Raw genomic sequence first — 27,040 nt, forward strand, 5'->3', positions numbered from 1 at the left:
CGGAGGGATAAAAGTAGACCCAACTAAATGCGCAATCTTATGTCAAAAACTGTAAATAATGCATTTCATTATAAAAATAATCCCTGCTGTTTCAAATTAAAACCTTACCATCTTTACGCACAGAAAAAAACGCACGGAAATATTTTTCCACAATAAGCGCATCATTTTGAAATCGATCCCTGTAATCCAGAGACAACATGAGGAACTATTTTGATGCTCCGCGTCCTCTCCTTGAATATAAATTCGATCGAGGTCAAATAAAAAAAAAGATTGATATTTTTGTTATTTTATAGGTTCCATAGAGTTTGTGTTTTCTCCAAATTCCAGCCCTCTTTTATACGCGTAAAGTTATGCAAGATTTGAGGCCCCCGGAATGTCATTGGATGTTTGGATGAGGTATTATAGATTATGGGTTGGGGAAGGGGTGGTGGGGGTACTACAAGCACCTCCCCTAGAAATGCAGCAAATCTCTCCCGTTTTCTCCTGGTGGGGCACTGGGAGGGCTGGAGACGTGCTTTGCATTGGCAGGCTGATGAGGACACGTGTCTCCTCCCTGCCTCCCCCCCCCCCCCAGGCTCCACGGTACCGCATTGGCATCAGTAAAGGCACCTGAAAGCCGACAACCGACTCCTAGAAACGCCGCCTGCCACCTTATAACCCGAAAGAAAGCGATCTTATAGCCCCTACAGAAACCTGTGGCTCGCCTTTTTTCGTGCGTAAAGCTTTTGCGCACACCGCCAAACTGCCTCAGAGACTGAAAAGGTGCGCTACTTGTCAAGCATCAGAGCGCAGTGCCAAGATGCAGAAACGGAGCAGCGACGTCTGAAGGTGACATGAACCTCGGGAAAATCAAAAGCAGCAGGCGTTCACTGAGCAAGAAGTGGAGATAGCAACTGAAAACCTTCAGTGTCTTCAAACTCAACTTGTGCTTTTTTTTTCGCCCCCCCCCCGCGTGGCTTTATCTGATGCAGAGAGTCCAGAGCTGCCACCCAAAGTAGCCTCACATTTCTACTGTCTGGAGGAGAAAAACACTTAATTAAACTGCGGACAGATCCAGGAGAGGAGCGAAAATGGCGACGTTAATCAAAAGCAAGCTTTCTAATAAACTGTCAAATGCAGCCACCGCGGTCAGCAACAAATCCCAGGCGAAGGTGAGCGGCATGTTCGCCAGGATGGGCTTCCAGGCCGCCACAGACGAGGAGGCTCTGGGCTTCGCCGCCTGCGATGACCTGGACTACGACCACCGGCAGGGCATGCAGATGGACATTTTGACAAGCGAAGAGATGGGAGGAGAGGGCGCCGGGGATGGAGACGCGCTGGAGGGGGACAGCCACTACCAGAGGGACGGCACCGGTCCGCCGCACTCTGCCTCTAAGGACGGAGGTCCGACGAACGAGCTGTCTGAAGTCAAACCAAAAATCACCGCTTGGGAGGCGGGCTGGAACGTCACGAACGCGATCCAGGTAAAGACGCCATGCACGGATTGTAACCGGGCGGGTCCGGTGCGCGGTTCTAATTGGCTGTGCGCCTCTGGAGGAGCTGTGAAATTCGACATAAACGCACACCTGCGCCAACAGTCTTAATAAAATATTCCCAACAAAACCCTTAAGATTTCCCCCTTTAAAGCAACTATTTTCATAATCTTGAGTAATACTAACATTTTATTAGTGCGTTTAATAGCAGAGTTTGACTTTTTATTCCAACATATTTCAGCAGTGTAAGGCAGAGATTTTAGAGCAGCTAAGGCGCTGGAAAAAAGGAGGTATTTGATGCCCTGTGCCCCCTTCCTGTTTTTTTTCTCCTCCTCCTCCTCTTCATCACACACATTCTTTGTCTGCAGGTGTAAGTCCAATGTCACAATGCCTGTGCCTGATAACAGCTCACCTAGTAATACGCATGGCAACGAATAAATGACACCAGATGAAGGGAAGCCTGCCTTTCCAATCATTTTGGATCATTTCGTGGCATCATAGACTCTCATATCACATGGGCCTACATTTTACGCATCGCATTATAAAGTGTACCGAGTCATGTTAACTCCAACTCTGTTTTATTATGTCTGTACAGAGACAAAAGCCGCAGAAAAGACTTTTACGCATGAAAAATTACGCACAGGGAGCCAACTTTGCGCACAGTGATTTTGTCCAAAGGTGAGAATCTGATGTGAAAATAGATCTGCCATAGTTAAAGGCGCAGATTTACTCGAGAGTGGAGTCCCTGGTGTGTGTAGGCTATGCGACAAAAATCCCTCGACGCAATCCTTTTCATGCCTTATCACGGCTGTGGTCACGGCAGTCACTGTGACGCAAGAGTGTGTCTCCTCCAGCTTTTGGTGACGTCAGAGGCGGGCGGATGTGCTGAAAGCGAAGTGGAAAACCCACAACATGAAAACGGGAGTGACATCCTCTGCTGAGGAGTCAAAGCCAAAATTTAATGATGATGCGATTTAAATAAAATGATCAGATATTTGGAAAAATAACTGAATGGTTGATGACTGCATTTTAACTCCTTTATGATGTGTTTCACCCTCTTTTTTAATGTTTCTAGGGGATGTTCGTTCTTGGGTTGCCCTACGCCATCCTGCATGGAGGATACCTCGGACTCTTTCTCATTATTTTCGCCGCCGTGGTATGCTGCTACACGGGGAAAATCCTCATTGCTTGCCTGTACGAGGAGGACGAAGACGGGCAGCTGGTCCGTGTGAGGGACTCCTATGTGGACATTGCCAACGCCTGTTGCCAGCCCAGGTTCCCGTCTTTAGGTGGCCATGTCGTGAATGTAGCCCAAATCATAGAGCTCGTGATGACTTGCATCCTGTATGTGGTGGTTAGTGGAAACCTCATGTACAACAGCTTCCCCAACATGCCCATCTCCCAGAAGTCCTGGGCCATCATCGCCACCGCCGCTCTGCTCCCCTGCGCCTTCCTCAAGAACCTGAAAGCCGTCTCCAAGTTCAGCTTGCTGTGCACGTTGGCTCACTTCGTCATCAACGTCCTGGTGATTGCGTACTGCCTCTCCAGAGCGCGGGACTGGGCCTGGGACAAGGTTAAGTTTTACATCGATGTCAAGAAGTTCCCCATCTCCATTGGGATTATCGTGTTCAGCTACACCTCGCAGATCTTCCTGCCGTCCCTGGAGGGGAACATGCAGAAACCGAGCGAGTTCCACTGCATGATGAACTGGACTCACATTGCTGCCTGCATCCTCAAGGGCCTGTTCGCCCTCGTGGCCTACCTGACCTGGGCTGACGAAACCAAGGAGGTCATCACAGACAACCTGCCCCCTGGCATCCGAGCCGTCGTTAACATCTTCCTCGTGGCCAAAGCTTTGCTGTCGTATCCGTTGCCGTTTTTCGCTGCCGTAGAGGTTTTAGAGAAAAGCTTTTTTCAGGAAGGGGGACGCGCGTACTTCCCAGATTGCTACGGAGGCGATGGACGCCTAAAATCCTGGGGACTCACTCTCCGATGTAGCCTTGTTGTGTTCACCTTGCTCATGGCTATCTATGTGCCACATTTCGCCCTCCTCATGGGTCTCACCGGCAGCCTGACGGGTGCAGGCCTGTGCTTTCTGCTTCCCAGTCTCTTCCACCTCAAGCTTTTATGGAGAAAGCTGCAGTGGCACCAGGTTTTCTTTGATGTCGCCATCTTTGTAATAGGAGGTATATGCAGCATATCCGGCTTTATCCACTCCATGGAGGGGCTCATAGAAGCTTTCAAATATAACATAGAAGAGTAGATCCAAGCCATTGCCGGGAATAGATGTTATTTGCAACTCCCCATTTAGTGAGAAAAATTAAGTCACGACTTTGCAGCAAGCGCAGCCCCCACCCCCTTCTGCTTAATCCATGCGTAAAAGCGCGCACAGACCACATTTACGCACACATACAGTCTTGCATCATTTAAGAAATAATGCGCGCGCACACAGAGAAGTAGACCCGGTGGCAGCGAGGGAATCTAATGCATCCACAACACACTATATGGACAGTTCATGTTGTATAAATATGCGAACAAACGTACATAGACATACTTTCCAGTGGAGTGAACGTTTACAATATCGACCTAAACAAAATTTGGAAGAAGGGCAGATTGTCTCCTCGTCGCTCTTGTGGTGCTTCCCCACATGAGACTTCACTTAGTGTAACGCTCCAGTTTGTGATGGATGGATATTTGACGACATAATGTGATTGAATGAGGATTAAGATATTTAAAACGGAAAATAAAACTCACAACGAAATGCCACCCTCTTCTTCTATAGGTTATTTTAAAGTGATTATGGGCAGTGAATGTGGCGTTAGGAGGGAATTAAACAAAACAAAGGCAATAACCAGCAGTTAAACACGTCAGTGCATCTTGACGTGTGTTAAATAGATAGAAATAAGGAAATTGGACCTTTCCCCGAGCAGTTTAAAATAGTAAAAATGCAAAATATCAAAGTAAACAGCAGCTATACAAACTATGCATTGAATGTATATTTCAGACACATAAAAGATATAAAAATGGGAAGTAAGAATTCAAGAGAATTTTCGATTCCTCTGTTTTAAAGTGTCAAAGCTTTGATATTTTTCTTTTTCCAAAGTGAAAATTTAATTTAAATCGGCAATACTGAAATTCACCTCCAAAAGAAACCCCCACATCTTGGCTCAAATTCAGCCATAGAGGGGAGGCTATTTGAAATCGTGCACACTCAATTTCCCACAATGCTTTCCGATACTGTAAAAGAAAAACACGGCCTGTTCAGAATTAATTTGAAAGACTATTGTGTCGCAATTTTGGTGTCTGAAAATCTGGGGGGGGGGGGGGGGGAAAAGATCATTAAAGAGGAAAATGTGCATACAGACATTTTTCATTCTGTGCAATGCAATGGGTCCTGTGGAAATGTTATAAAACCGTATGTGTAGTGTGTTATTGTGGTTTCAAAAAGATGGAATGTATATCTCAAAGTCGTTATCATATATCGTGAAATTAATATTAAAGAATAAAGACATAAGTGAAATTATATTGTAAAAATGTGTGTGGTTTTATGTAAAACGACAAACGGTCAGAACATGTATTTTTTTTTTCTCTCTATAATAAAAGACAGAAAATGTTGGAGACAATAGTTGCATTCAGATGTATTCTTTTAGTTAGAAACTGAGCTTAACTGACATCCTGGAAAGGCCTTGAGGATAAAAAAAAAGACATGAGTGTATGTTGGTGTCTGTGAGAAAGTGATTGGGGTCGATACAGGCCTTTTGTCTGTTCATAATCCCATTAGACATCACTCCGCACATTAGTGCAACCATATTGAGTTTTATTTTTAGAGCAAATTTAAGCATGCATATTGTCAGTTGGGCCTTGTGTTTCTACATGCTCTAATAAAGAGCACTTGGACAGATTTTCTGCTGCAGGCATGAGGCCTTATGCTCGACCTGTTCATCCACTGTGTTGATTTTTTTTTCATGCGCAACATCTGGACAATTCTGAGAGGGGCTAATGCAGCTGTTGAATCATCAAACTACACGGTGCGTAGTTAAACATTTCACCAAGAACAGGGTGTAACGAAATTATTATTAAGGGTCAGTTCACATGCTACGAAATGCGTTGGTTTCAAAGAGATAACCGGATAAACCGCTGAAAAAAAAAATAATAATAAGGAACTCACTGTTCGTACATCAATAATTTCGATGTGGCTTAACCCGAGCTTCAAACTAATTCAGTGTTAAAAATGAGTCGTTTTTAATCATACGCATAAAACACACGTATTTCATTAACAGGAAGTGTTGATAATTCATGCACAAAACGAAGTAAATAAAAAATAACTTACTGTAGGCAAAAATTAAAGTAAATTTATAAAGATACGAACACGTAAAAGACGTCTCCATTTAACTGAGCATTTCCCTGCCTGTAGAGCCCCCTAGTGGACAGGGGAATGATTAAAACACATCAGGCCCGCATACAACATAGGCAAGTTCAGTCATGTTAGTGTTTTTTTTTAATTCAAAATATGATAAGTTTTTGCTGCCTCAATATTGTGATCTCATATGCTATCATATTTGTTTTTGTAAGACAGATTTGTGCAAATCATGAGGGGATTCAAGTCCCTGCCTTGGGTTCAAACAGGTTTCTTTATCAAATTTGTAGACAGAGTTGCAAATGTCTTAGTTGTACTACATTATTTACTGAAAGCTCACTCCTGATAGTTCCTGTCCTGATTTGGAAAACCTATAAGCAGAGACAGACAAACCATCTGGACTGTGTGCAAATACCAAAAGGGCCACCCAACATTTGGCCACGCATAGTGGCTTACTGCTTCAGTAATTTAAAGACAATCCTGAAAAATACATTTTAAAAGTTGATACTACTAATCTTCTCACCAATGCTTGCCAAAAAAGGCATCAGATATTTGTTTCTCAAACAGAAATGTATTAAATGACAAGACAGACAAATAAATACCGCTGTTGAGACTGGATGATGTCATAATAGGGAGAGAGAAAAAGATATCTTGAAGAATTTTCTGTAAAATCTAAACAATATAGGGCCGAGGCTTTAACCATAAATTAAGCTATTTGCAAAATGCAGGCCATCCAGTTTTGCTTATTCCAAATTTTCAATCCAAATATTTGTTTTTCGATTTTATTTTATTTTATTTATTTTTAGTTGATCCAGTCTGTCACTGCCTATAAGTATGCTTTCCAGAAAATACCAACAGAAATATAATTTTTGAAAAATAAAAAGCAGCCCTCTGACGGTATCTTGTACATTAGAAGAGAAACCAAATATTAAGACATAATAACCTTACTGGAGTAACATTAATGTCTTCCATGTGTACCTTATGCAAAGACACACTGTTGCCCTCTATTAAAACTACAAATAGGTATCAAATTAAGAGGTTTTAAGGATAGTCCTCCATAGGATGGTTTGTTATATCTTATGACTGTATTCTTCCTATAGAATGCCATCATTAAAACCTTTAATTTTAAACTAAAACGCAGTTTTGACAAGGACAATGAGGAAGAAGTTATGTAGATCAGGGTGAATACGATGAGAAAGAAGTGGTAAGAAAAACCACAAAAATGTCAGCCTACATGTAATATATTTAAAACAAACTTTATAAAGTAGAAATTGTTTCTTTGTACAACACACAAATAAATACTTGTGTTAATTGAATAAAGTGGATATGTCTTAATACACAGGCTTACTTTGAACAATTTTGTATCTGTTGAGGCAGATGTTGGCAGAGTAGTCTTACTAGATAATTAAACCTTTTAAAAGTGTGCCAAATGACGTGGTGTTCTTACCATGTGCTGCAAGAATTTGTTTGAACATATAGTACTACTAAAACCGTACAACTAGAAATACTGTAACATGTTAAAGAGGCTATTTTGCGTAGACATCAATATGATGTGCCATGAGATTTTGGCCCGAGCTTAAGTATGCCTTGGGTAAAAGCTTGAAAACCACTGATCTAAAGCAGTAACTTGTGAGTTTATACACTTGAATTCCCTCTAAGAGCAACATAACTACTTTCAAATTTTTATTTAAGCAGAAATTGAATTTCATAACAATGAACAGAGTAATAATCAGTAACAGCAGGATTAATACTCCCTAAAATCTGCAATATGCTCCCAGCTCAGCTTGAATGGTACACTGGCGCCCCTTAGTGGCCAAACACCAGAAAGAGCGTCAGACCACAGTGTTCATCTCGCTCATTATTGGACATCAGTGCAAAGTCTCTCTTATCAAGATCATTTATCAATTAAGACAAAAATGGAGAGCTAAAGATTCAAATTGGACATAACATTAAAACACAACCACTGACAGGAAAACAGCTTGTTTCCAAAGTGACATACTCCACAAATGATAAATTATTTATTTCAAGTAATGGAATATTTGAAAAGTTCAATAAAACTTTCATAATTATACAACACAGTGAAATATTTACAGGCAAGAGACGCCATTGATAAGAAAAAGTTAAAAAGTAGATTAAGGATGAGAAAAAAAGATATCCAAGTGGCTCAAGATGTCTGCAGACAAGGACATCCTCATGAAGGTTTTTTTAGTCAGCAAAGTAGCACAAGCAGATTCCAATCTACAGCAGTACACTGATGCTAATGTTTTCACCTTTGAACTGATGGTGCTGTGCATGACTCCACACTCGCATGTAAAGCCCTCTGATGCAGGGTTGAAGCCAAAGACAAAGGCTTATTGGCCTGGCTCTTCGTTGACCAGGGCTGTGGGCGTCTTAGTGGACTTCTCAACCACCCAGGGGTGGGACAGGACCCCTTGAATGGGCAGTCTTTGCATGGGATTGTGCTTCAGCAGCCTGGCAACCAAGTCTTTGGCTCCATCACTGATATTAGATTGTGGCGGGTAAGTGTACTCCACCTAGAAGGAAAAGCCAGAAAGCCACTGGAAAGGTTAACCAAAGTCCAGGCTTAAGATCAAAGAACAGGTAACTATTCCTACTAAAGAAAACTAATCAGATTCTGCACTATAACATGAAAAAAATCATGACTTTTGAAGCCTAGTTATCCTTCACTTACCCTCGATATCCTACGGTAGGTCTCTTCATGAGATTTGGCCTCGAATGGAGGTTTTCCAACCAAAAACTCATAGCAAAGGACGCCCAGACTCCAAAGGTCGACCTTTTCATCATGAGTTTTCCCCTCAATCATCTCAGGAGGCAGGTAGTCTAGAGTTCCACACAGAGTGGATCTCCTGAATCAAATTAGAGAAATATAGGTAATTTTAAAGAAAATTAGAGAAATAGATGAAAAGACCTGTTAAACCATCAAGTATGATAGATGTCATGAGTGAAGTACATACATGAAAGCCAGACTAGCACAACGAAAATGCTGCCCAAAATCTTATTCTCATCAAAACATACCATAAAATCTGATTTACAAGGTACACCTTTTAATAATTTTTTTTGGTATGTTATGTTTTTATTAACTGAGGAGGACAGTAGATATAAACAATGATGAAAGGGTGAGATATGATATGCTGAAAGGGAGGCACAGGTCAGACCTGAACCCAGGCCCACATACATGGGGTGTGGCCTAACTGCTAAGCCATCGGTGCCCCAAAGGCTCATTTATACTCTACATTTGAAACACAGTACAGGAATGAAGCTTTCTGTCTGTACTCTGCGTTCCTTCAGTACACACAATTCTGCATTCTCTAAAAACTTACGGATATGGACTAAACGTTGTGATACCACTGCCAATCATGAGGGAAGTGTTGAGCAATGCAGCAAGCAGTTCAAGGCAAAGCAGCAAAAACTACTTAGAATCTTTTGAACAATGATCTGAGTCAAAGTCTGAGAAAATATGAGTAGATATTATGTGTGTTTCTATAAACTTCAAAGATAGACCCTTTCCCCACCAAGAAAGTTGCCAAGTCCTATATACTGATGCAGCCAATATTACAGATTAAAATGCAGAGACTTTTATGACCGTAAGTGTTCAGCTACACACTGTATGAGACCTAATGTGATAGAAAATATACCCCGTTTGTGTATTGCAAGAAGCTGCTTAATGTTCAGGACTTGCTGAAAGATATCACAACACTAACCAGACGGGAGGGGGTCGTGCCTCTTTTTCAACCACTTTTCTCCCATGTTCGATTATAATTCTTTACTTCAAGAAAATGGCGGGCATACTATTAAGTAAATAAAGCTCCTAGAGCACTAGTTTGGCTATAAAGACCCCTCAGAGGAGGACAAAGCAACTTCTGGGCCAGGAGGCACTCTCACAACAATCAGCTGACAGCTCAACAGCAGCACTAAGGCTTGTAGATATGCAAACTCCATTTGGCAAAAACAAAATGGTGCTATGAGAGCAATACAGCTGCACAGATAACTGCATGTTGTGGACTTTGCTGAACAAAATGGAAATTTTCACGCAGGAAGAGAGTTTAAAATGTTTTTCCATTAAAGAAACTCCAATAAACAGACTGTAAATCATATACTGGGGTAGCTTGCATTTCTAATTTTACAGTAATATTAGTCTGTTTCAGGCTCAATAGATAATACTTTACAAAAAAAGACTGGAAGCGACATGCAATTAATCAAGCATATGTGCATACCTGGAGGAAGGTGTGTGAACAGACCAGCCAAAATCTGCAATCTTGAGCTCCCCGTTGACCCCCAGTAACAGATTCTCTGGTTTGATGTCCCTGTGGATCACCTTCTTGGAGTGGCAATAGGTGAGGGCATCTGCCAGCTCCATGATGTACTAGTCAAGCAAATGAATCATCATCATTACTTAACACATCATTCATCAAGATTTATTTAAGAGTATCCTCTTCCATTTGAAATTCACCAAAAACTCAGTAAAAGGATTGTAAACCCCAATATGTTTGTGGAATTAAAACCCAGCTTTCCATCAAACACTTAATTTTAAAGCAAAGTTATAGTTGCAGAGAATCTAAAGCCAGCAGACTTACTGTTGCACTCCTCTCCTCAGAAAAATGTCCACAGCGCTGCAGCTCACCGTACAATTCACCTTTGGGTGCAAACTCAAGGATGAGATACACACGAGATGCATCGTGGAAGTAACCGTAGAGACGCAGGATATTGGGGTGCCTGCGGGTTGCCGATGCAGAAGTGTTCTGAGAAATTTTGTCAAAACTTAACTGACATTTAATGACAATAGAAAAGGCTGGAAACTATATGAACAATGGCACAGGCTAACACATCAGCTGATGTTTGGTACAACAGTCAAAGTCTGTGCATGAAGTTTTAATAACTGCAAAATGTAACCAAATTTGAGATTAGCTAAGAGAGGAGACATGCAAAGAACCAAAGATGACTCAAGCATGATTCTGTTGATTTATAAACTGCCTGGTTCAACAAGTTATCAAGAAACAAATTTTAGGATCTCCAGGCCTTACTGCTACTTGTCATGTGGCACATGAGCACAGCCAAATGAAGATCAAGAAGCATTCACAATTTCTGCCATACAGGTGAGATAAACTGGGAGAGTCTGACCTTTACTGGTCAGTGTTCTGCTCCATTTGGTATGCACTAAGAACTATATATACTCAATATTTATCCAAGCAGTCTGTTTTAGTTTGGCAAGCTTTTTTTCTTATTTTTTTTAAACAATTCAAATAATAAACTTCAGCAACAACTAGTTGCTAAAGTTATCCGACTGGTTAATTGAATCTCTTTTCCTGTCCCTTCAAATCAAAGCAACATCAGCTTTGGACTGGCTATCAAAAGTAAGAAGTCTTTTCTTTGGAATATCAGTAAAGAATCGACAGTAATAGACATCTACCATTCCTTATAACCTAACAATTTTGATGATCACTTTATCAAATCTTCATTTAGTTGATGAAGATAAAGTCAGGGCTTATATCATCTATCAGTTATGCAATTTACTTTACCTGAGATGAGACTGGATTTCTACTTCTCTCCTCAGCTGGTGCTCCACCCCAGCCTTCTCCAACTGCTTCTTGAAGAGCACCTTCAGGGCCAAGATAAATTTACTCTGTCGCTCTCTAGCCAGATACACATTGCCAAATTTACCCTTTCCTAAGGGGCGGCCAATGTCAAAGTTTTCCAAGCTCCATCGTTTGCTGTGTGAGCAGAAATGTACATGGTTACGAAATATGGCTACAAAGTCTTAAATTTTAAAGCTTATATTAAAGAAATTATTTAGAATCAAACAAACCTTGCTGCAGAAGTTTTTGCAGAATCAATCTTGGCTGGTTTGTCTGTAAAAAAAGATGATAGGCGAGGTTAAGCCACCCACTCCACAAAAGAACCACTTTTTTCATGTATAACTACATATTATTAAGCTTACCCTGTGGCTTGTCCTCCTTTGCTGGTTCTGATGGTGGTTTTGCCATCTCAGAGTTCACCTTAGGAACATCTGTCTTTGGCTGGTTTTGCTGTGGAGCACGTTTAGGCTGAGGTGCAGGATTTCCATTCTGAGTAGCAGGGTTCACATTCTGACTGGTGGGGTTTGAGGGCTTGGCAGTAGCAGAGACATGAGACGCTGATTTCTGATGGCTCACAGGCCGCTGAACGCGCTGCGGTCCATTTGACACACCTAGGACACGCTGATGTGCTATTGGTGTAACTACTGCCACCTGGGATTGTTGGGAGACTGGAATCCGTTTTGGCCCATTACTGATCGTCTGCAATTAAAGGAAAACAAACACTTAAAAAACAGTCTTTAATACGGTTTACTGATCATCACTGCAACAAGGATGCTGCATCCTTTTGTTTGTGAATGCTTTAGTTCAACAGCCAAACAATTTTCTAACCTCAACTCTTAGCTGTATGTTTGGAGTACTACCTGTATGTGCACATCTCCCACCTCAATGGTATGTCAGATATTTATGAAATAAGCATTCATCCATTTCTTAGTCCCCATGATAATTTGTGTGAATTCTGGCCTGGGTGTGACTGCAGTTGCCTTTTGTCAAACCTGCGTTTTCCATAAGTAATAAGATGCCTGATTATCAGAGCAATTCAAAGATTTTTTTTACATTAAACCTTGTCTGTTACACCTCAAACAGTATGATGTTATTATTTCTCTGCTCTTTACTGTTGAGGAATGAGAGGGCAATATGAAGAAATGACCTCAAATAATGCAGATAGCAAGTATATTAAGCTAACTTTGATAGCCATGCATCAGTATTTGCATTGTAATAATAATGATGATTGTGTTTTTTTAAAGGAGGCCTGAGACAACCTCATACTTTAAAGCAGATGCAGTGCCCATTCAGAGTCTTAATATTCCTCCCTTTAGTTTTTAGTTTATTATTTCACAAACTAGTCCCTCTTTTAGTATGCATTTTCAATAATCTCCATGATTTGCAGGGTCACCTCTTCATGTCTGTAAATCTGAAATTTGTTTTGAAGAATCCTTGATGCATTTAGACGGTAAACAGCATTTTAAAACACAGCTATTGAGGATACATATTTACCATTATCTGCTTGTTTGTATGACAAAGAAGAGAGCAACAAGTACCAGAACTCAGACATTTCAGAAAAATACAACGAATACTTGGAACTTTTAACAACTTACGGTTGGTTGTTTGATTCAAAAAAGGATGCAGTATTTGCTAAAAAGAGTTGGTATTCCTTTCAAAACAACTGCTGTTGGTGGTTTGCCACTGGGAGAAACATTTATTTATGCGTCCTCTTTATCACAGGAAGCTCCACCCATAATGGTATCTATTGTAGAGGCAACAGGAATATGGTGGACAGTGTGCTGTGCAGAGACATTTTGCATTTCTATTAACTCAAAAATAAATACATAAAGAAATAAGATGCGTCTGTCATACTGTGACAGCAATGGTTGTGCCATACTATGAGGGACGTGATTGGCAAATGGGGAGAAATAGAAGTTCCCCTCAACCACTCACACACAGAAGGAAAAAAAAAACAAAAAACAAAGCTACACCACAGATATACTATTAACAAAATAACATTTGACATTCCTGTTGGTCAATGCTATCAGATAAATATTTGCCATCTCTTCCTGCAGTCTGCTCAATGCACCATTGTGTGCTTTTCCTGAATCATTTTTATATTTAAAATCTAATCCTTCAGCCTTCTTTGATTGACCTCAGAGGTTACATTTTTAAACAAAGGTAGGGCTGTGATAAGTTTTATGATTTTGCTTATTTAAGCCCTATAGAATCACTAAAACTGCTGCTGAATACAAATAGCCTATGTGTAGTCCATATTAGGCATGCACAATATTAAGATTTTTGTTGATATTTGATATACCAGTATTTCCAAGTTCATTTTAGCTGATACTGATATACCTTTTTATTATTCAAAAAATAAAAACACTGTGTGTGCACAGTGTAAAGAGAGGCTGAGCCAAGCTGAGAGAGGAGCAATTTCTGTCGTTTTATGCTTAGGGATTCATTTAAAATGTTCAGGGCTCACGAAAGGCCACAATGATTGTATAGCACCCTAAGCAACCACCCATACCTGATGGCACACTTGTGCTGATCAGGATTGGAAATTAGCACCTGCCACCAGCTGGTGTTTATGTGCGGTGGAGGGTGGCAGGTGCTCAACCTACCAGCCACAGTGGCAGGTAAATAAAAGTCATGCAGCAGAGTGAAAAATAACAGAAAACCATGCAATTTAAATCCAGGTCTTTGTGGTTGTGGTTGAGGTTTGGTGACAGTATCAACCTTTGTAGACATAGTTGCAATTAAGACTCTAAAAAGCCTCAAATCTATAACACACAAGAAAAATAATGTCTTTTTCATTTTGAGCCAGTATTAGAGGATGGATTTCTATTATAGTTAACATTAATAAGATATCTACACTTTAAGCCTTAATTAAAATGTTATACACCATTACATATACAGCCAGTAAAAAATGTGGCTTGTTAAAACATGTGATTGGCTGATAATTTTTTACACATTCAGCAGCAGCAGTGGCAGGTAGACAAGGTGGTACCATGAACATATAATGTATGCTGTAAATATGCATGCCAATATATTGCCAGTAAATATTTGCAGAAATTATATATTGGCCCTACACATTACATTGGAACTAAAATATTCATATCAGTCTATTCCAATATCGTGCTGATAATGTGGGACATCCTTTGTCTGTTTGAAGTGGCATTACTGGGTTAGGGCTCAGGTTCTGGACTTCTTATGATGGTAAACGATTGGAAAATTCAAACATAATCCAGTGTAACATGTTCAACTTAATTCTCAGTGTATTATTGTGCATTACCTTTACTTCAGGCTTCTGAGGTTTTATGTCTTTTGTCATCTTGAGCCTGGCAGCAGAGTCCATACTCTGAGAGAAAGAAGAGTGTGAGTCGTTTCTTCAGTATTAACACTGATCAAAGTGTTGGGTCAAAATATAAGCTTCAGATCAAATACACCAGCATAAAAAGTGTATAATAGATTTAGCCGCTATTCAAGATGTCTCATCTGACATTGCGTTAAAATCAACATTGGCGCTTCACTCTAAAAAAGCTGTGTGACTGATCGTGGATGCTTCTTGGATATCTATAACATTTAATAAAAGAAAAAAAGAAGAAGAAACGTCAGACTTCATGCCCGCCAGCCTTAGAGGCTCAAACGTTAGCAATCTCTGTCGCGTGGATAACGTTGCCGTGGGTAACGTTTTCAACCAAGAGCGTTAAATTTACAACAAATGTTTGCTCCAGGGAGACCAAAACAGAGAAAATGCAATATACGAATAAAGTTCTGTAAGAAAATGCAACTTACCTTAAACTGTTGCCGGTATTGCACAAAGGCCGAGCGAAAACGTATCCCTAATTCAAACCAATATAAGCCCAGAGTCGCTAACGTTAGCTAGCAGCTACGTCGGCCCGTTGACAAGAGCTGGTGTTCGTGGCTAACTACATGAATATTCGTTATTACTGATGATACAAGACGAGGCTGTCGAAATATAATTCCTCCAAAAGCCGGTCCAATAATTTAAATGCGTAATAGCGCGTGAATGAGGATAAAAAGAGACCGCAAAGTAATGTAAATTCACAGCTACAATAGTTTCCTCACATTTCCTCCCTTCACTGCTTGTTTGATTTCAAACGTCCCTCCGTTTAAAACCTTTAAATATACCGTGGACTCCCATTGGCTCACGGGATGCTCGTGCTAGCCCACCATTGGCTGCGGCGAAACAGTGCAACGGCAAAGATAGTCCTCCTAAACGGTAGAGGGAAGCATCATGGCTGACAGGAGGAAACTCTTTCCGGTCCCAAGATGGGAGGAAGTGATGGGGGGGCATGTAGGCCTAATGCAAAGGTATAACCCAGAGAATGGATCATTTCTGGGCAAGGATTTACAGTTTAAGATGTAGTTTATACACTAGGACAAAGCGAAATATTTTTTAAAATTGAGAAGAAATTCGGTGCTCGGACTTCATCTTGCTTATCGAAAACGTTTTGAATTATGAAGGACAAAATAAACCAAAATTGGACAGATAATCCACATTCATATTCTCTCTGCCAGAGCGTTAGTAAAGAATATTTGGGTGGGTGACATTTTGGGTTGAAATTTTGATTGTTTTTTAAACTTTGAAATTTAGAAATGGAATTTTTGAGAAGTGTTGTACGAAAGCAGATTTTTTTCTGACAAATACATGAAATTTCCATTGGATTTTGAATTTATTTAGGAATTTGTAACTTAGGTACCCAAATTTGTCATGAGGTGTGACATGAATATTTGTGTGTATTAAACGTTATTCAGTTGGGTTTTCTTATTTGACCCATGCTGTCAGAATTATTTGCCATTACTTTCTTTAGATACAAAATTTCATTTTTCCATTTTTTTTGCATGATTGCACAAAATCCTGTCACACTACATGATATCTATTTTTGGATCAAATGTTTCTATTTTTTTTTATCACAAATGACACAAAATTTAAAGTTTTTTAAAATATCTGTTGTTTTGATATCCTGCACGAGGGAGATTTTTGCACGATTTTTGTTCGTTTAAATTAAGTTTGACATTTTTGAAACTTGCCTGGGGCAGTCACACTGAATGAGCTTTTCCATGTTTGGCTGAAAACTGTGCAAAAAGGGGTTTAGTAAATGGAGAATACATTAGTATACAGCGGCATGTCATGTACAGTTTTAGAACACTTTTGATAGTTGAATTTTTATTATTTTAAGATGGACACATGGAACCAAAAATAGCCATGTCACGTCACCCACCCATTTACATGTAAAGAAGTCTTGTTGAAAACACTCAAGGTTAGACCTGGCTGTGATAGACATGTAACATTTAATAAAATCTTGAACAGTTGTCCTGCACCTCAGATTGCATGTTTGGTGTTTGTCCACAGAGTGGCAGCATGTTGCTCTTGCATTTTAAACGCTCAGCATTCAGTCATAAATGAACAATGCAAAAAGAATGCAGCTGAACTAGTGCACGCCTACTGCAGGGGTTTCAGCTATGGAAGACTAAGCTCTCAGATCCACAAGTAAAAGTCATGATAATACTCGATAACAATTAAAGTCTGGCATTTCATATATATATATTTTTTAAAAGTACAAATATAAAAGCATCTAGAGGTATGTAGGGTACAAAAGAGAAAGCAGAAATCACATAGAAGTTTGAAATGATATAATGCAGATCACCTGAAGTGATAAATGATGCAATGCTATGTAAGCACCACCTCTATTGCATGTGGTAAAGATGGACCTAATCTATTTTGTATACAGCAGGATGGCTTAGTAATGAGTAAATGTTTTTGTTAATGAACAATAGAATACATTTTTGTGAAATAATGGTAGAGAACAAGAAATTCAAATCATAGCAGTGTAAGAAAAGAGAAACATTGAAATAAAATCTAAGAGATTAACACCTTCAAAATGTATTCAAATCCATTACTTTAGTAAGTTAAGTTACATAAAAACCTGTTAAAATATGAAAACTTTGACAGATGTTGAACTTAACCATTAAATGGAGTGAAACAATCTTCATGCCTTTTGAAAATTGCAAATTTCACATTCTACTCGTGTGTCAAGCAAGCTACTGTTGCATGTATGAATGTACTTCATGATCAGCCCTGTTGCATTTATAAATTATTTGGAGGAGTATAACTGTGTGGTAATGGCATTTTTTCTCATAGCTGTCATATTTCAAGAAAATGATGGAGAAGTCTTTTTGGAAGAGGTTAAAACACAAAACTTTATTACCACATTCTGCAGTTAGACATTTTTTTAACATAGGCACAAAATTCACAAAATCATATTTATTAACTAAGCATCTGATATCACATTTCTCAAGGGTTAACCAAAGCCATAACTTACTACTCCAAAACCAACAGTTTCTCTGAATAAATATTTCGTTTACATGTAAAAAAATAAATTAAAGAAACTAAACTTCCACCATCACCACGTTGCTGTCTGTTACATGAAGGAAACCTTGTCAAATGCTTAATGTAACTACGTTTTAAGGTCTCAAACAATGCTATCAAAATTTCAAAACTAAAGGCAGTCTCGACCAGCGCAGTAGCTTATCTTTGTTTGAATATAATTTCTTAAGTGTAAATATAAGCCTCAGCCTTTCATAGAGAGGACAGGTGAGGAGTTTTTGTTATAACTGAGGGACTACAGTGCTGTGTATTTTAACAATACTGTTTAAGCTAAGCAGACGTGATCAGGTATCAAGTGTAAAGCCTGATTTGTGTCAAATTTATGCAGCAGCAAATCCCATAGGTCCATGAAGTGTGGAGCCTGACATGCACGTCCTTAAGCTGTAAAAGTTCTAACTGGTCTACACATTGGATTGAATGTAACAGCATTTGACAAAGTGTCCTTCAAAAACATAAATACGGCATGTACCTTGATCCCTTCATTTCACTTAAATACCTTAATAGCAACATTTTTATCACGTAATAACAAAATACAGTTTACATTCAGGCTGACAAACTATGCCTGTTAGAGTGTCTTGTTATTACTGCGGTCCCACAAGAAAACACTGTTGAGGAGACAGCTCTCTTACAGTTCTGGTGCTAACCCAAGCTTCTACTGTCATCTGACACCACTCCCATGTGCGCTTTAACACGCAGCACATTTTACCCCTGCCTTTACACCACATTGTTGCTGTTAGAACAGAATCAATGTCATTATGTTCCTCTTGCAACGGCTGGTTTTATAACTTTGTTGTTGTTAGCACAAAGTACATGCTAGAGGAGACTTACAGGTGCTCTGATGAAAACATATTTGGCATAGGTGCTTGAAAGAGGCTGGATAAGAAGGGCAAGTGCTTTGGCACTTTGTTATTTTCAGTACACCCAGTGCTTCTGCTACCTTGTGCCAGTGCTACATGTTTCCAAACACACCATTCCAATGGTGTTTAAACTTGTCCCTGAGCTTGCCACCTACTTATCTTTGCCTCCCCAAGTCTCTTGATCGCTGCACTCCTGCGAGGCAGCATCCACTGAAAACATTCCACAGAATCCTTTTCTGTTGTAGTCTGCTGTTAAAAATATATCTAATGTAGATAGTAAAGTTTATGAGATGAATGAAGTTTACCCTCAAATAATACAAAAACTCCGGAGCACCAAAACAGCACCAGATTGTCACAAAGGGATGCTGGTTTAAATGGCGTGTAGTTTCTCTCTGTTTGAAAAGAGAGGTGGCTGTCATTTCTCTGTGACTGCAGCAGCCATTGGGGTGCGTATGGTCGTGCGTGCTGTTGCTGCCAACTCTTCGATTTCTTCATTCAGTCGCCTGATCACCCACTCCATGGCTTCACGGCCCTGAACAGAAAAACAAAAAGAATTAGACAACAGAAGGGGACATAAAATTATCCATACAAGATAAGACAAGAACTATCAAGACAGTGGTCCCAGCTACAGCAACTGGATCCTTCAAAAGGGTCAACATGGGGTGTAATTTCAGGGAAATTTTAAGGGATAATGAGGCAGGCTTAATAAATGGTACTGTCAAAAGCATATGAAACACCATCCTCTCACACTTTCCAGATATTGGATATTGAAGGGCCAAGTAAGACAGACAACCCAAAATGTTGATATACAAAAGTAATAGTTTATAACAAAACAGTCATGTACCCCTTTATAATGTCAGTCTCCTCTTCTGATGCCCACTCCTAGAGGCGTCAGCATATCCTGCATTTTAACTAGTTCACCCACTTGAATTTTAAGAGTTTTTCTGTGTGTCGTTTCGAGGACTACCCTTTCAGGTGACCTGTAATTGTAAATCTGTTTTATGCTTTAAACAATTACCTTGCTGAGGACAATGGATAGAATAAAGCTTTTGTGCTATTTCAGTCTCATTTACATTGATGTGCATTATGGATGTGTTGATTAATCTGCGCTGTCCTAATGCAATAAACTTAATAGATAAATAAGAACATCCATAAGGTAGTAACTGACCATTAGAGAGTTTAGAAGTATTCAGCCCAAAACACACCGGCGTCATCACACGTCCAGGAGATTGCCCTCATTACTTTCTATGAACAAACCCACACCAGTGGCAGCCAGACTTGTGTGTCTGCACCGTGGCACTTAACGCCACTGCTTAATTCCAAGTGCGACTGGTGGAGTGTTTCTCAAGAAAACAGCTTTTTTTTTTTTTTTTTTTACATCTTAGCTCGAGAGCACAGAAAAATATATTCAGTACCACCTTCTTTTCGAGATGTAGAATAATTGGGAGGCCTCGATAAGAGAAGTGGTGTTTTGGTGAAATACCACTTTTCTTATTTCTTTCCATTCAACCAATTCAGTGGGGAGATGAGCCCCGAGCAGGCTCTCCTTTCTGGTATCAAGGCCCTGGCCCATGAGTGGCTGGTGGGGAGTTTGACTGTTGACGCACTGCTACCAGCGTGTATTAGGGATGGCACTTAAGGTGTGTCATATGAAGCAACGAGGCGCTGCGGCATCAGTGTGTTTTAGGCTTTATAGCCAGGACAGTCTACACATTTTACAGTTTTTATAAAAATTTAAACAGACTTTTACCTAAAGATGTAAAGTAGACATTTTTGGTAACACGTCTGCGGCTACCCTGCTTTATAAATAAAGGTTATTATCATTATTATTATATTATTACCCATAATTTTAGAGCCATGTTGTAAATATTAACTGTAATATGAATGTATGTCACTAAATATTTGTATTTACATATATTATCTTTGATGAAAAAGCAAAAGCTTTCTCTTGAAGTATAACTTTATGCATATCTACCCTTTTGTCTCTTGGATTCCATTGGAGGTATACCTCCTCTCAGCGTTTAATGGTTCTTTTGTTGTAAATATGAATTTAAGTGACCTAACTACTGTGTAAAGTCAAAAAGTTTATTATAATTCCTGTAAAAATCCTAACAACTGGAGAAGTTTGTATGACATTTAGTGACATTACTCTTGTTTCACATGACCATGTAAAAATAGGGTATTGTAACATGTTTCTCATCTTTAATCCTAGTATTTATATAATTTTCTTGTGCAATATTTGCTACTTTTACTTCTTAAGGCCCAGAAAAATCAGTGATGGGAAACCTGACTTCACACAGCTTGATTCCACAAGAAAGGGGCCACAACTGGCTTGGTGTTGTAAATAAATACAGCACGGTTTGTTGTTTTACAAGCAGTAAGTTGGGATAAAGCCTAAACTATGGGATAATAAATTCTGATATATTTGAAACATCTCAATTGTTTTGTAAGTGAAGGGCCCAAGAAATGAGTTAAACGTGTTTAGATAAATATTATATTCATCATTAATGTCTGAAGACATTCCTGAGTGATTTCTTACCTTCCCAGCGTTGGCAGAGATAGTACTGGCCATAACTCCCTCCAGGTAACTGCTGAGACTGACTCCTTTCACAGAGATGATAGCTTCTTGAGTCAGTATTGTCCTAGAGTTTAGGAAGGTTAGAAACGTCCATTATAAAGCTTGATTCAGACATCAGTTCAACTTATCAACAATACATTTTCTAAATAAAGAATACTTACTTGTCTTTATCCTCAGGGTGTGGTTTGTATGTTAACTTCTCATCCACAGACACCATGTTTGTGAAAGTGATCTTTAGAGGAAATGAGACAGATATAGGAAATTAATTTTGAGGTATAGCCACGGTGAGAGCATAAAAACACAGCATTATTTTAACTGTTCATTGTTGAACTATAAGCTGTGACCCGTGGAGCAAGTACGACTACATTCCTGAGACAATTGAACGTTAGCACGCTAAGCTTTGTGTTCAGACAAACAGAACCCACAACACGTACTGGACAGGTAATGGTTGTTTGAGGTTGACACAGAATTTGATTGTTTCATAAACAGATGAAATGGTTTCATAAAGATCTGTACTATAAAAAGGTAGATAAAAATCTTGCAGTTATGTCATCAGTACTCACATTTGTTGACTGAAGTTCAAAAGTCTTCTCTTTGGGATCAACAACTGAGTGTTCCTGGACGTATGTGTATGTCCGTGCATTTCCAATGATCTGAAGACAAAGATGGCCACATTACAACAAACTGAAATAAAACCATACACAGATCATGCATTCTTGACTTTGGCTTGATTCCCCCATTAGGAACACTGACACTTTATGAAGTGGTTTCAATGGAAACGAAATAATGCAAGCTGAAATTGCAGATTAATCATATGGGGTAGTCCTGAATTTGTAGTATTTACCCAGATACACCACACACAGACATTTTCAAATTTTCTCTTGAACAATAAAAAGTTGCTTGTGGTAAATTTTAATCCCAGCTTGATTTGTGGAAAAGGCTCTTTGTTGCATTGTTTAACTAAATAACAGATTACAGTGCTTTATGAATAGCTGACGACGACAAAAACTTGGGTGTCCTTAAATTTAACAGAGCTTTTTTTGGAAGCATTTGTTTACAAAAGAACTATTTCAAGGAGTGACCCAGCATTCTTTGTTTTAATGTACAGGGAGGCATACAATAATCAGGTTAATTAAATAGATTAGCCTACTGACCTTTTATTTCGGAAGCATATCAACAGGAACCTGACGTCATAATACATCCAATTAATAGTCTGTGCACATAGGCTCAGGATTGATTTGATTAGAAACAATCTGATTAAGGATTGAGTTAATATGCTATCATTTACTGGGACACTATTTCATTGACGGCCTTGGTGTTATAGGGTCTAATCATAACTACGGCCACTGCCTACAGCCTTATCCTTAAACATTTAGCTGGACGTTTGTGCTAAAGAAGAGCCACTGATTGGCCAACATTTACACAGGTTCAAACTTGAATGAGAAGCTGTAGGTTATCTCCCTCTCCTTATCATTGCTGAGCTCAGAGAGCAAAAGAAGAAGGGGAAAAGTTCACGTGACAAGTTGCAGAAATTCAGAGGACTCCGTCACTACATTGCATTCCACTGACCTCTAGTTTAAACCAGAGTAGACAGCGATGGAAAGTTACATCACACACTGTCAGGGGTTACATCCCAGCAATGACAGAAATGGCACTACCATGTCCCGTACAACACGAGCCAAGGAACAGAGCAATAAACTGGCAAGGGGCTTCAGTCAGCCACTGGATCTGCTGCCCTCACCCCTGGACAGAAATAACCATGTGAGGTTAAGGTCTTATTCCCTGGCTGGAAAGCTTTAACCGCTATCACCGGTGCATAGCTAACTAAGGTCACACTGCTTTGATTTAACAGTCAAAGAGAAGCACCCAGACCACGAGCAGAGGCTTTCTGCTGCAGATCATGTGCTTCTCCATTTAGTGTCACATGCGTTCATTGTTAGCATGTCAAATGGCAAGGTGGCTGCAGCAAAGAATTTCACAGTGATGTCTGACGTCAGTCCTATACGGCTGAAAGAGTCTGAAACTCACCGATTTCACTATAGATGGAAGACCCCACTCTGTGCTCAGCAGTCTTGTACTGTGAAGGCGTCCCTGTTTATCTATGTCTCTGTCTAACACATCCACACCAATCACACTAGGGTTCATGGGGTTGGGGTATTTCTGCATGGCAGCTTTGGTCACCGTCTCCCAGGGATGGCTGCAGAGGAAAAGGAGAAGAAGAATTACATTATGGCATGAGCTAAGTCAATGGTGGCAAGTTACATTTGCAAGCATACAATAAGCCTTCAGGATACATTATTTACAATTACAAGACAGAAAATAGAAACTGAATAAATTTCTTCATTTCATGTTTCAATAAGGGGTGCACAATATTGGATTTTTGCACATATCAAATATGGGAAATGAATCGAACTTTAGATTAAGTTGCACTATGTCCTGCTGCAATTTTAAACTGCAGAATGTTCAATATTTCTGATATGAAATGTGTGTCAAACTACCAGTTTGATAATTTTTTGAGGCAGAGACATTATGCTCTGCACATAATGAAAACATTCAAGTGTCAATTTACTCTAGAGTAATATGCAAAAACATCCTATTTTCCTTGTCCTGCTGCATATTAAATCACATTCACATTATTGGAGGGTAAAAAAATCTCAATTATATTTTCCTAAATCGTTTTACCCTAGTTCAAAACTTCTGTCCTTAAAATACACAATTTAAAGTTTGAGGATGGACAAATTAACAAGTTCAGTCCTTTAAATGTACGTTAAAGTGTAAGGATGACTAAAGAAAAATATTTCAGCTTATATAGGTCTGTTGGTCCAGCCTTAAACTACACTAAAGTCTTGCTTGGTATGGCCAACTATTTACAGCTATAAAGGAAAGTTTATATTGCCAAAAGATTGGCAGTAAATGTCTGCAGAAATGTTAATATCTGCCAATGCTACTGTTTTCCTTTTTAAGTAAATATCTGCAAAAACCATATCATGCCAATAATATAGTACATCCCTAGTTTTAGAGGTACATTAGTCACAAAACAGGGCAGAAATATGGAAACAGAATATAAAATGGCTCTTTTTCATACAACCATGTTTACTCAAAGCTCAACATCCTTCATTCTTCATTTTCTTTCTTTGTAGAATTTACATGGCATATTGAAGTCATTTTAAAGTACTTTCACAATGTATTGGATTGGAAAGACCAACTTACATTGCAGACATGGCAAACAAAAAGGCTTGGTTGAACTTTGGCAGCCATAGAAAAAAATATTATAGAAGTTAGAAATGTTGGCTTCAGCTGAAAGGAAGTTAAAAAAAATGTAGGTATTTTGTTATGTTTTGAACATTTTTGAATTTTTTAAATTATTAATTTAAGCAAACATTTTTTTTTTAATTTAAAGGAACATGCAATTTTAGACTGAGTGTGCATGTATATGTATGAGTTTATACATCTGTATTGGTCATTTTGTGTTCTACGTTTTTGATTTCAAACTGTTCAGTACATGTAATATGCTTGGCAATAATAAAAAGTCAATAAATACATCTGAAAAAAATAGTAAGTATTGTTTTCTAAATTTATTTTATTACATTTTAAGTATTGATATGACTATAATATTCAATATTCCAACAACGGTGCTCACACTGGCTCTACTTTGACTACTTGGATGGAAAAAAAACAACCACCGGAAATATTTTTTGAAATATTCTCCACAGTGGGTTTTCTATGCAACTTTAAAATTGTCCAATAATTCAAAGTTAAATGCAAAATAAGGAGCTAAATTTTAATGAGTATTTTAATCGTTGTGTAACCTTTATTTAGGAAAAATCACATCCACGGAGCTAAATATTAATTAACTTTAAGCTCAAGCTGTTCTGTGAAAGGCGATTATAATGTCGGCAATTTTGACTCCCCTGTAACGGCATCCAGACGTTCTATGGATTTAATTAGCATCAACTTTGTCAGATTAAACTTTGATGAAGTATTTTTCATTGAAATAAAAGGCAAACGATGAAATCGAAGATAACGGTGGCCGGTTGCCACGGGGACGCGTGAATGCGCCATCTTTGTCCAGTGACGTAAGCACCACGGCGGCAAAATGTAGAGGAAAGGTCGCTAGCTGGGGGCTGGTCCTGACCGGCAGATTATGCAATATGGCAGCATTTTTTCTGCAACGACAAATTGAAGGGCTTGTATTAAACGTTAATAGTTTAAATTTCGAACATTAAAAAGATGTCCATCGTCGATATTGTGTATAACTTATTTCCTTGTAGTAACCGTTTCAAAAGTCCTCATACACGGTAAGTTTCGTAACGGTTAAAGCCATCATGGCGTACAGTGTCAGCAAATTTGACAGTTACAAAAGTCAGCCGCTTTCAAGCCTCGCTCTTCTGTCATAAACAATGTCCTGCAGATTAAATACGAAGCCAGCTGGCGTTACCTAACAGCCTGAACCAGACAGTGAACCTCCGACAGGCGGACTGCCCCTGAACACATGACCACGTTATAGTTTTAAAAGTGTTTACATTGTCAAACAACTTACTTGAATATGTGCTCTGACGTCCAGATCTTCATGTTTTACGTTGTTGGTTGACAGAGTTTGGTGATGAGGAGTGGATAAGCCGGTAGGCAGGCACAGTCACACTGAATGAAATCTATGAACCACGTTCAAAGACACCCGTCAGCCTCCTCCCACAGACTGAAGCACAGCAGTCACATGAGTAGTATTAGTGACGCACTTCCGCTAGTCAGTGTGTATGCCGCATGAGTGCTGCTGATACAGATGATAGCCGAAAAAAGTCATATTTTATTCATTTATCAACTGAAAAATATAACCCGAAATTGCACTATTTCTCACTTACATGTGTTTCCTGCATTCAAGTCAAATTCAGCTCCACAACCTTCAGTACAGAGATGTCGTTCATTTAACCTTGGTTGCACAATTCTGCTCAGCGAAGGTTGACAGATTTCTGCAACCTTGGCATAATGAGAGAAGACTCAAAATGAACGATTATGAACTTAGTTATTTATGCATAGTCATCGATATTGCACTTTACTATTTCTGTCTTGATAATTGTTTATTACAGCTATAACAGCTTACCAGATGATATGATTTATATTACATAATCAACCCTGGACGACTTTCAAAAAATGGTCTACCACAGGATGAGGCATGAATATGAGAGGCGTTCAGACGATTAATGCAACAAGAAAAAAAACCCAAACAGGTGTTCCTTTTACAGGTTTTGGCTAAAGTTCCTATTTCTCTTAATAATACAGGCTCCTTTTGAGTCCTGAAAGAAAGTTGTGATCCTTAGCCTACGACCTCTGGACTCTGGAATTAATTTAGATAAAAATTACCCTTAAGTCATGATATGCACCAACATGTCAGGTTCACTGTACAGTTTTGCACAACACAATGCTTCTTACAATTTTGGTTCTTTAGACACAAGACTGAAGTCAGCTTATGAATACCTCTAGCAAGTTCTCTGGCAATACAGTTGCAATACAAAACTTCATTTATTTAAAACGGTTAAAGTATTTTGAAATTTTGAGGTTCTATAGGTATTAACTAGTTAAACATTATTTGCAGCTGGTATTGCAATGTACACTTTTGTCACATTAATTCATAACGTCCATATCAGTACCAGTTTTGAATTTTGGCATGTTGCTGTGTCTTACCGTTATACTAAACTGTGCCAAAATGTAGCAGACTGAAAGCACTTCCTTTGTAGGTGAACTTTTGGATCTACTGCTCTACTGAAGTCTGCCTGTTGAGTAAGAGCAT

The 27,040-nt window shown here is 39.1% G+C and overlaps 3 protein-coding genes across 3 annotated transcripts; 1 reads left to right on the forward strand and 2 right to left on the reverse strand.

The window, feature by feature from the left end:
• Positions 1–610: 610 nt before the first annotated feature.
• On the forward strand, positions 611–4,726 carry slc32a1 (solute carrier family 32 member 1). The gene is made up of 2 exons (XM_041783363.1): positions 611–1,463; positions 2,548–4,726. The coding sequence occupies exons 1-2, from the start codon at positions 1,071–1,073 to the stop codon at positions 3,733–3,735; spliced, it is 1,581 nt and encodes a 526-aa protein (XP_041639297.1). The 5' UTR covers positions 611–1,070; the 3' UTR covers positions 3,736–4,726.
• A 3,067-nt stretch (positions 4,727–7,793) lies between these two features.
• On the reverse strand, positions 7,794–15,525 carry aurka (aurora kinase A). Its single transcript, XM_041816287.1, has 9 exons — positions 15,204–15,525; positions 14,701–14,766; positions 11,786–12,122; positions 11,654–11,696; positions 11,367–11,558; positions 10,425–10,563; positions 10,065–10,213; positions 8,522–8,696; positions 7,794–8,363 (listed from the first exon to the last, which is right to left on the reverse strand). The coding sequence occupies exons 2-9, from the start codon at positions 14,761–14,763 to the stop codon at positions 8,181–8,183; spliced, it is 1,281 nt and encodes a 426-aa protein (XP_041672221.1). The 5' UTR covers positions 14,764–14,766; positions 15,204–15,525; the 3' UTR covers positions 7,794–8,180.
• A 2,081-nt stretch (positions 15,526–17,606) lies between these two features.
• On the reverse strand, positions 17,607–25,952 carry prelid3b (PRELI domain containing 3). Its single transcript, XM_041782814.1, has 6 exons — positions 25,796–25,952; positions 23,284–23,452; positions 21,819–21,908; positions 21,417–21,487; positions 21,217–21,319; positions 17,607–19,209 (listed from the first exon to the last, which is right to left on the reverse strand). The coding sequence occupies exons 1-6, from the start codon at positions 25,825–25,827 to the stop codon at positions 19,093–19,095; spliced, it is 582 nt and encodes a 193-aa protein (XP_041638748.1). The 5' UTR covers positions 25,828–25,952; the 3' UTR covers positions 17,607–19,092.
• Between the last annotated feature and the right edge of the window lie 1,088 nt (positions 25,953–27,040).

This window comes from Cheilinus undulatus, linkage group 3 (assembly GCF_018320785.1).
Source record: "Cheilinus undulatus linkage group 3, ASM1832078v1, whole genome shotgun sequence".
Classification (NCBI taxonomy): Eukaryota; Metazoa; Chordata; class Actinopteri; order Labriformes; family Labridae; genus Cheilinus; species Cheilinus undulatus.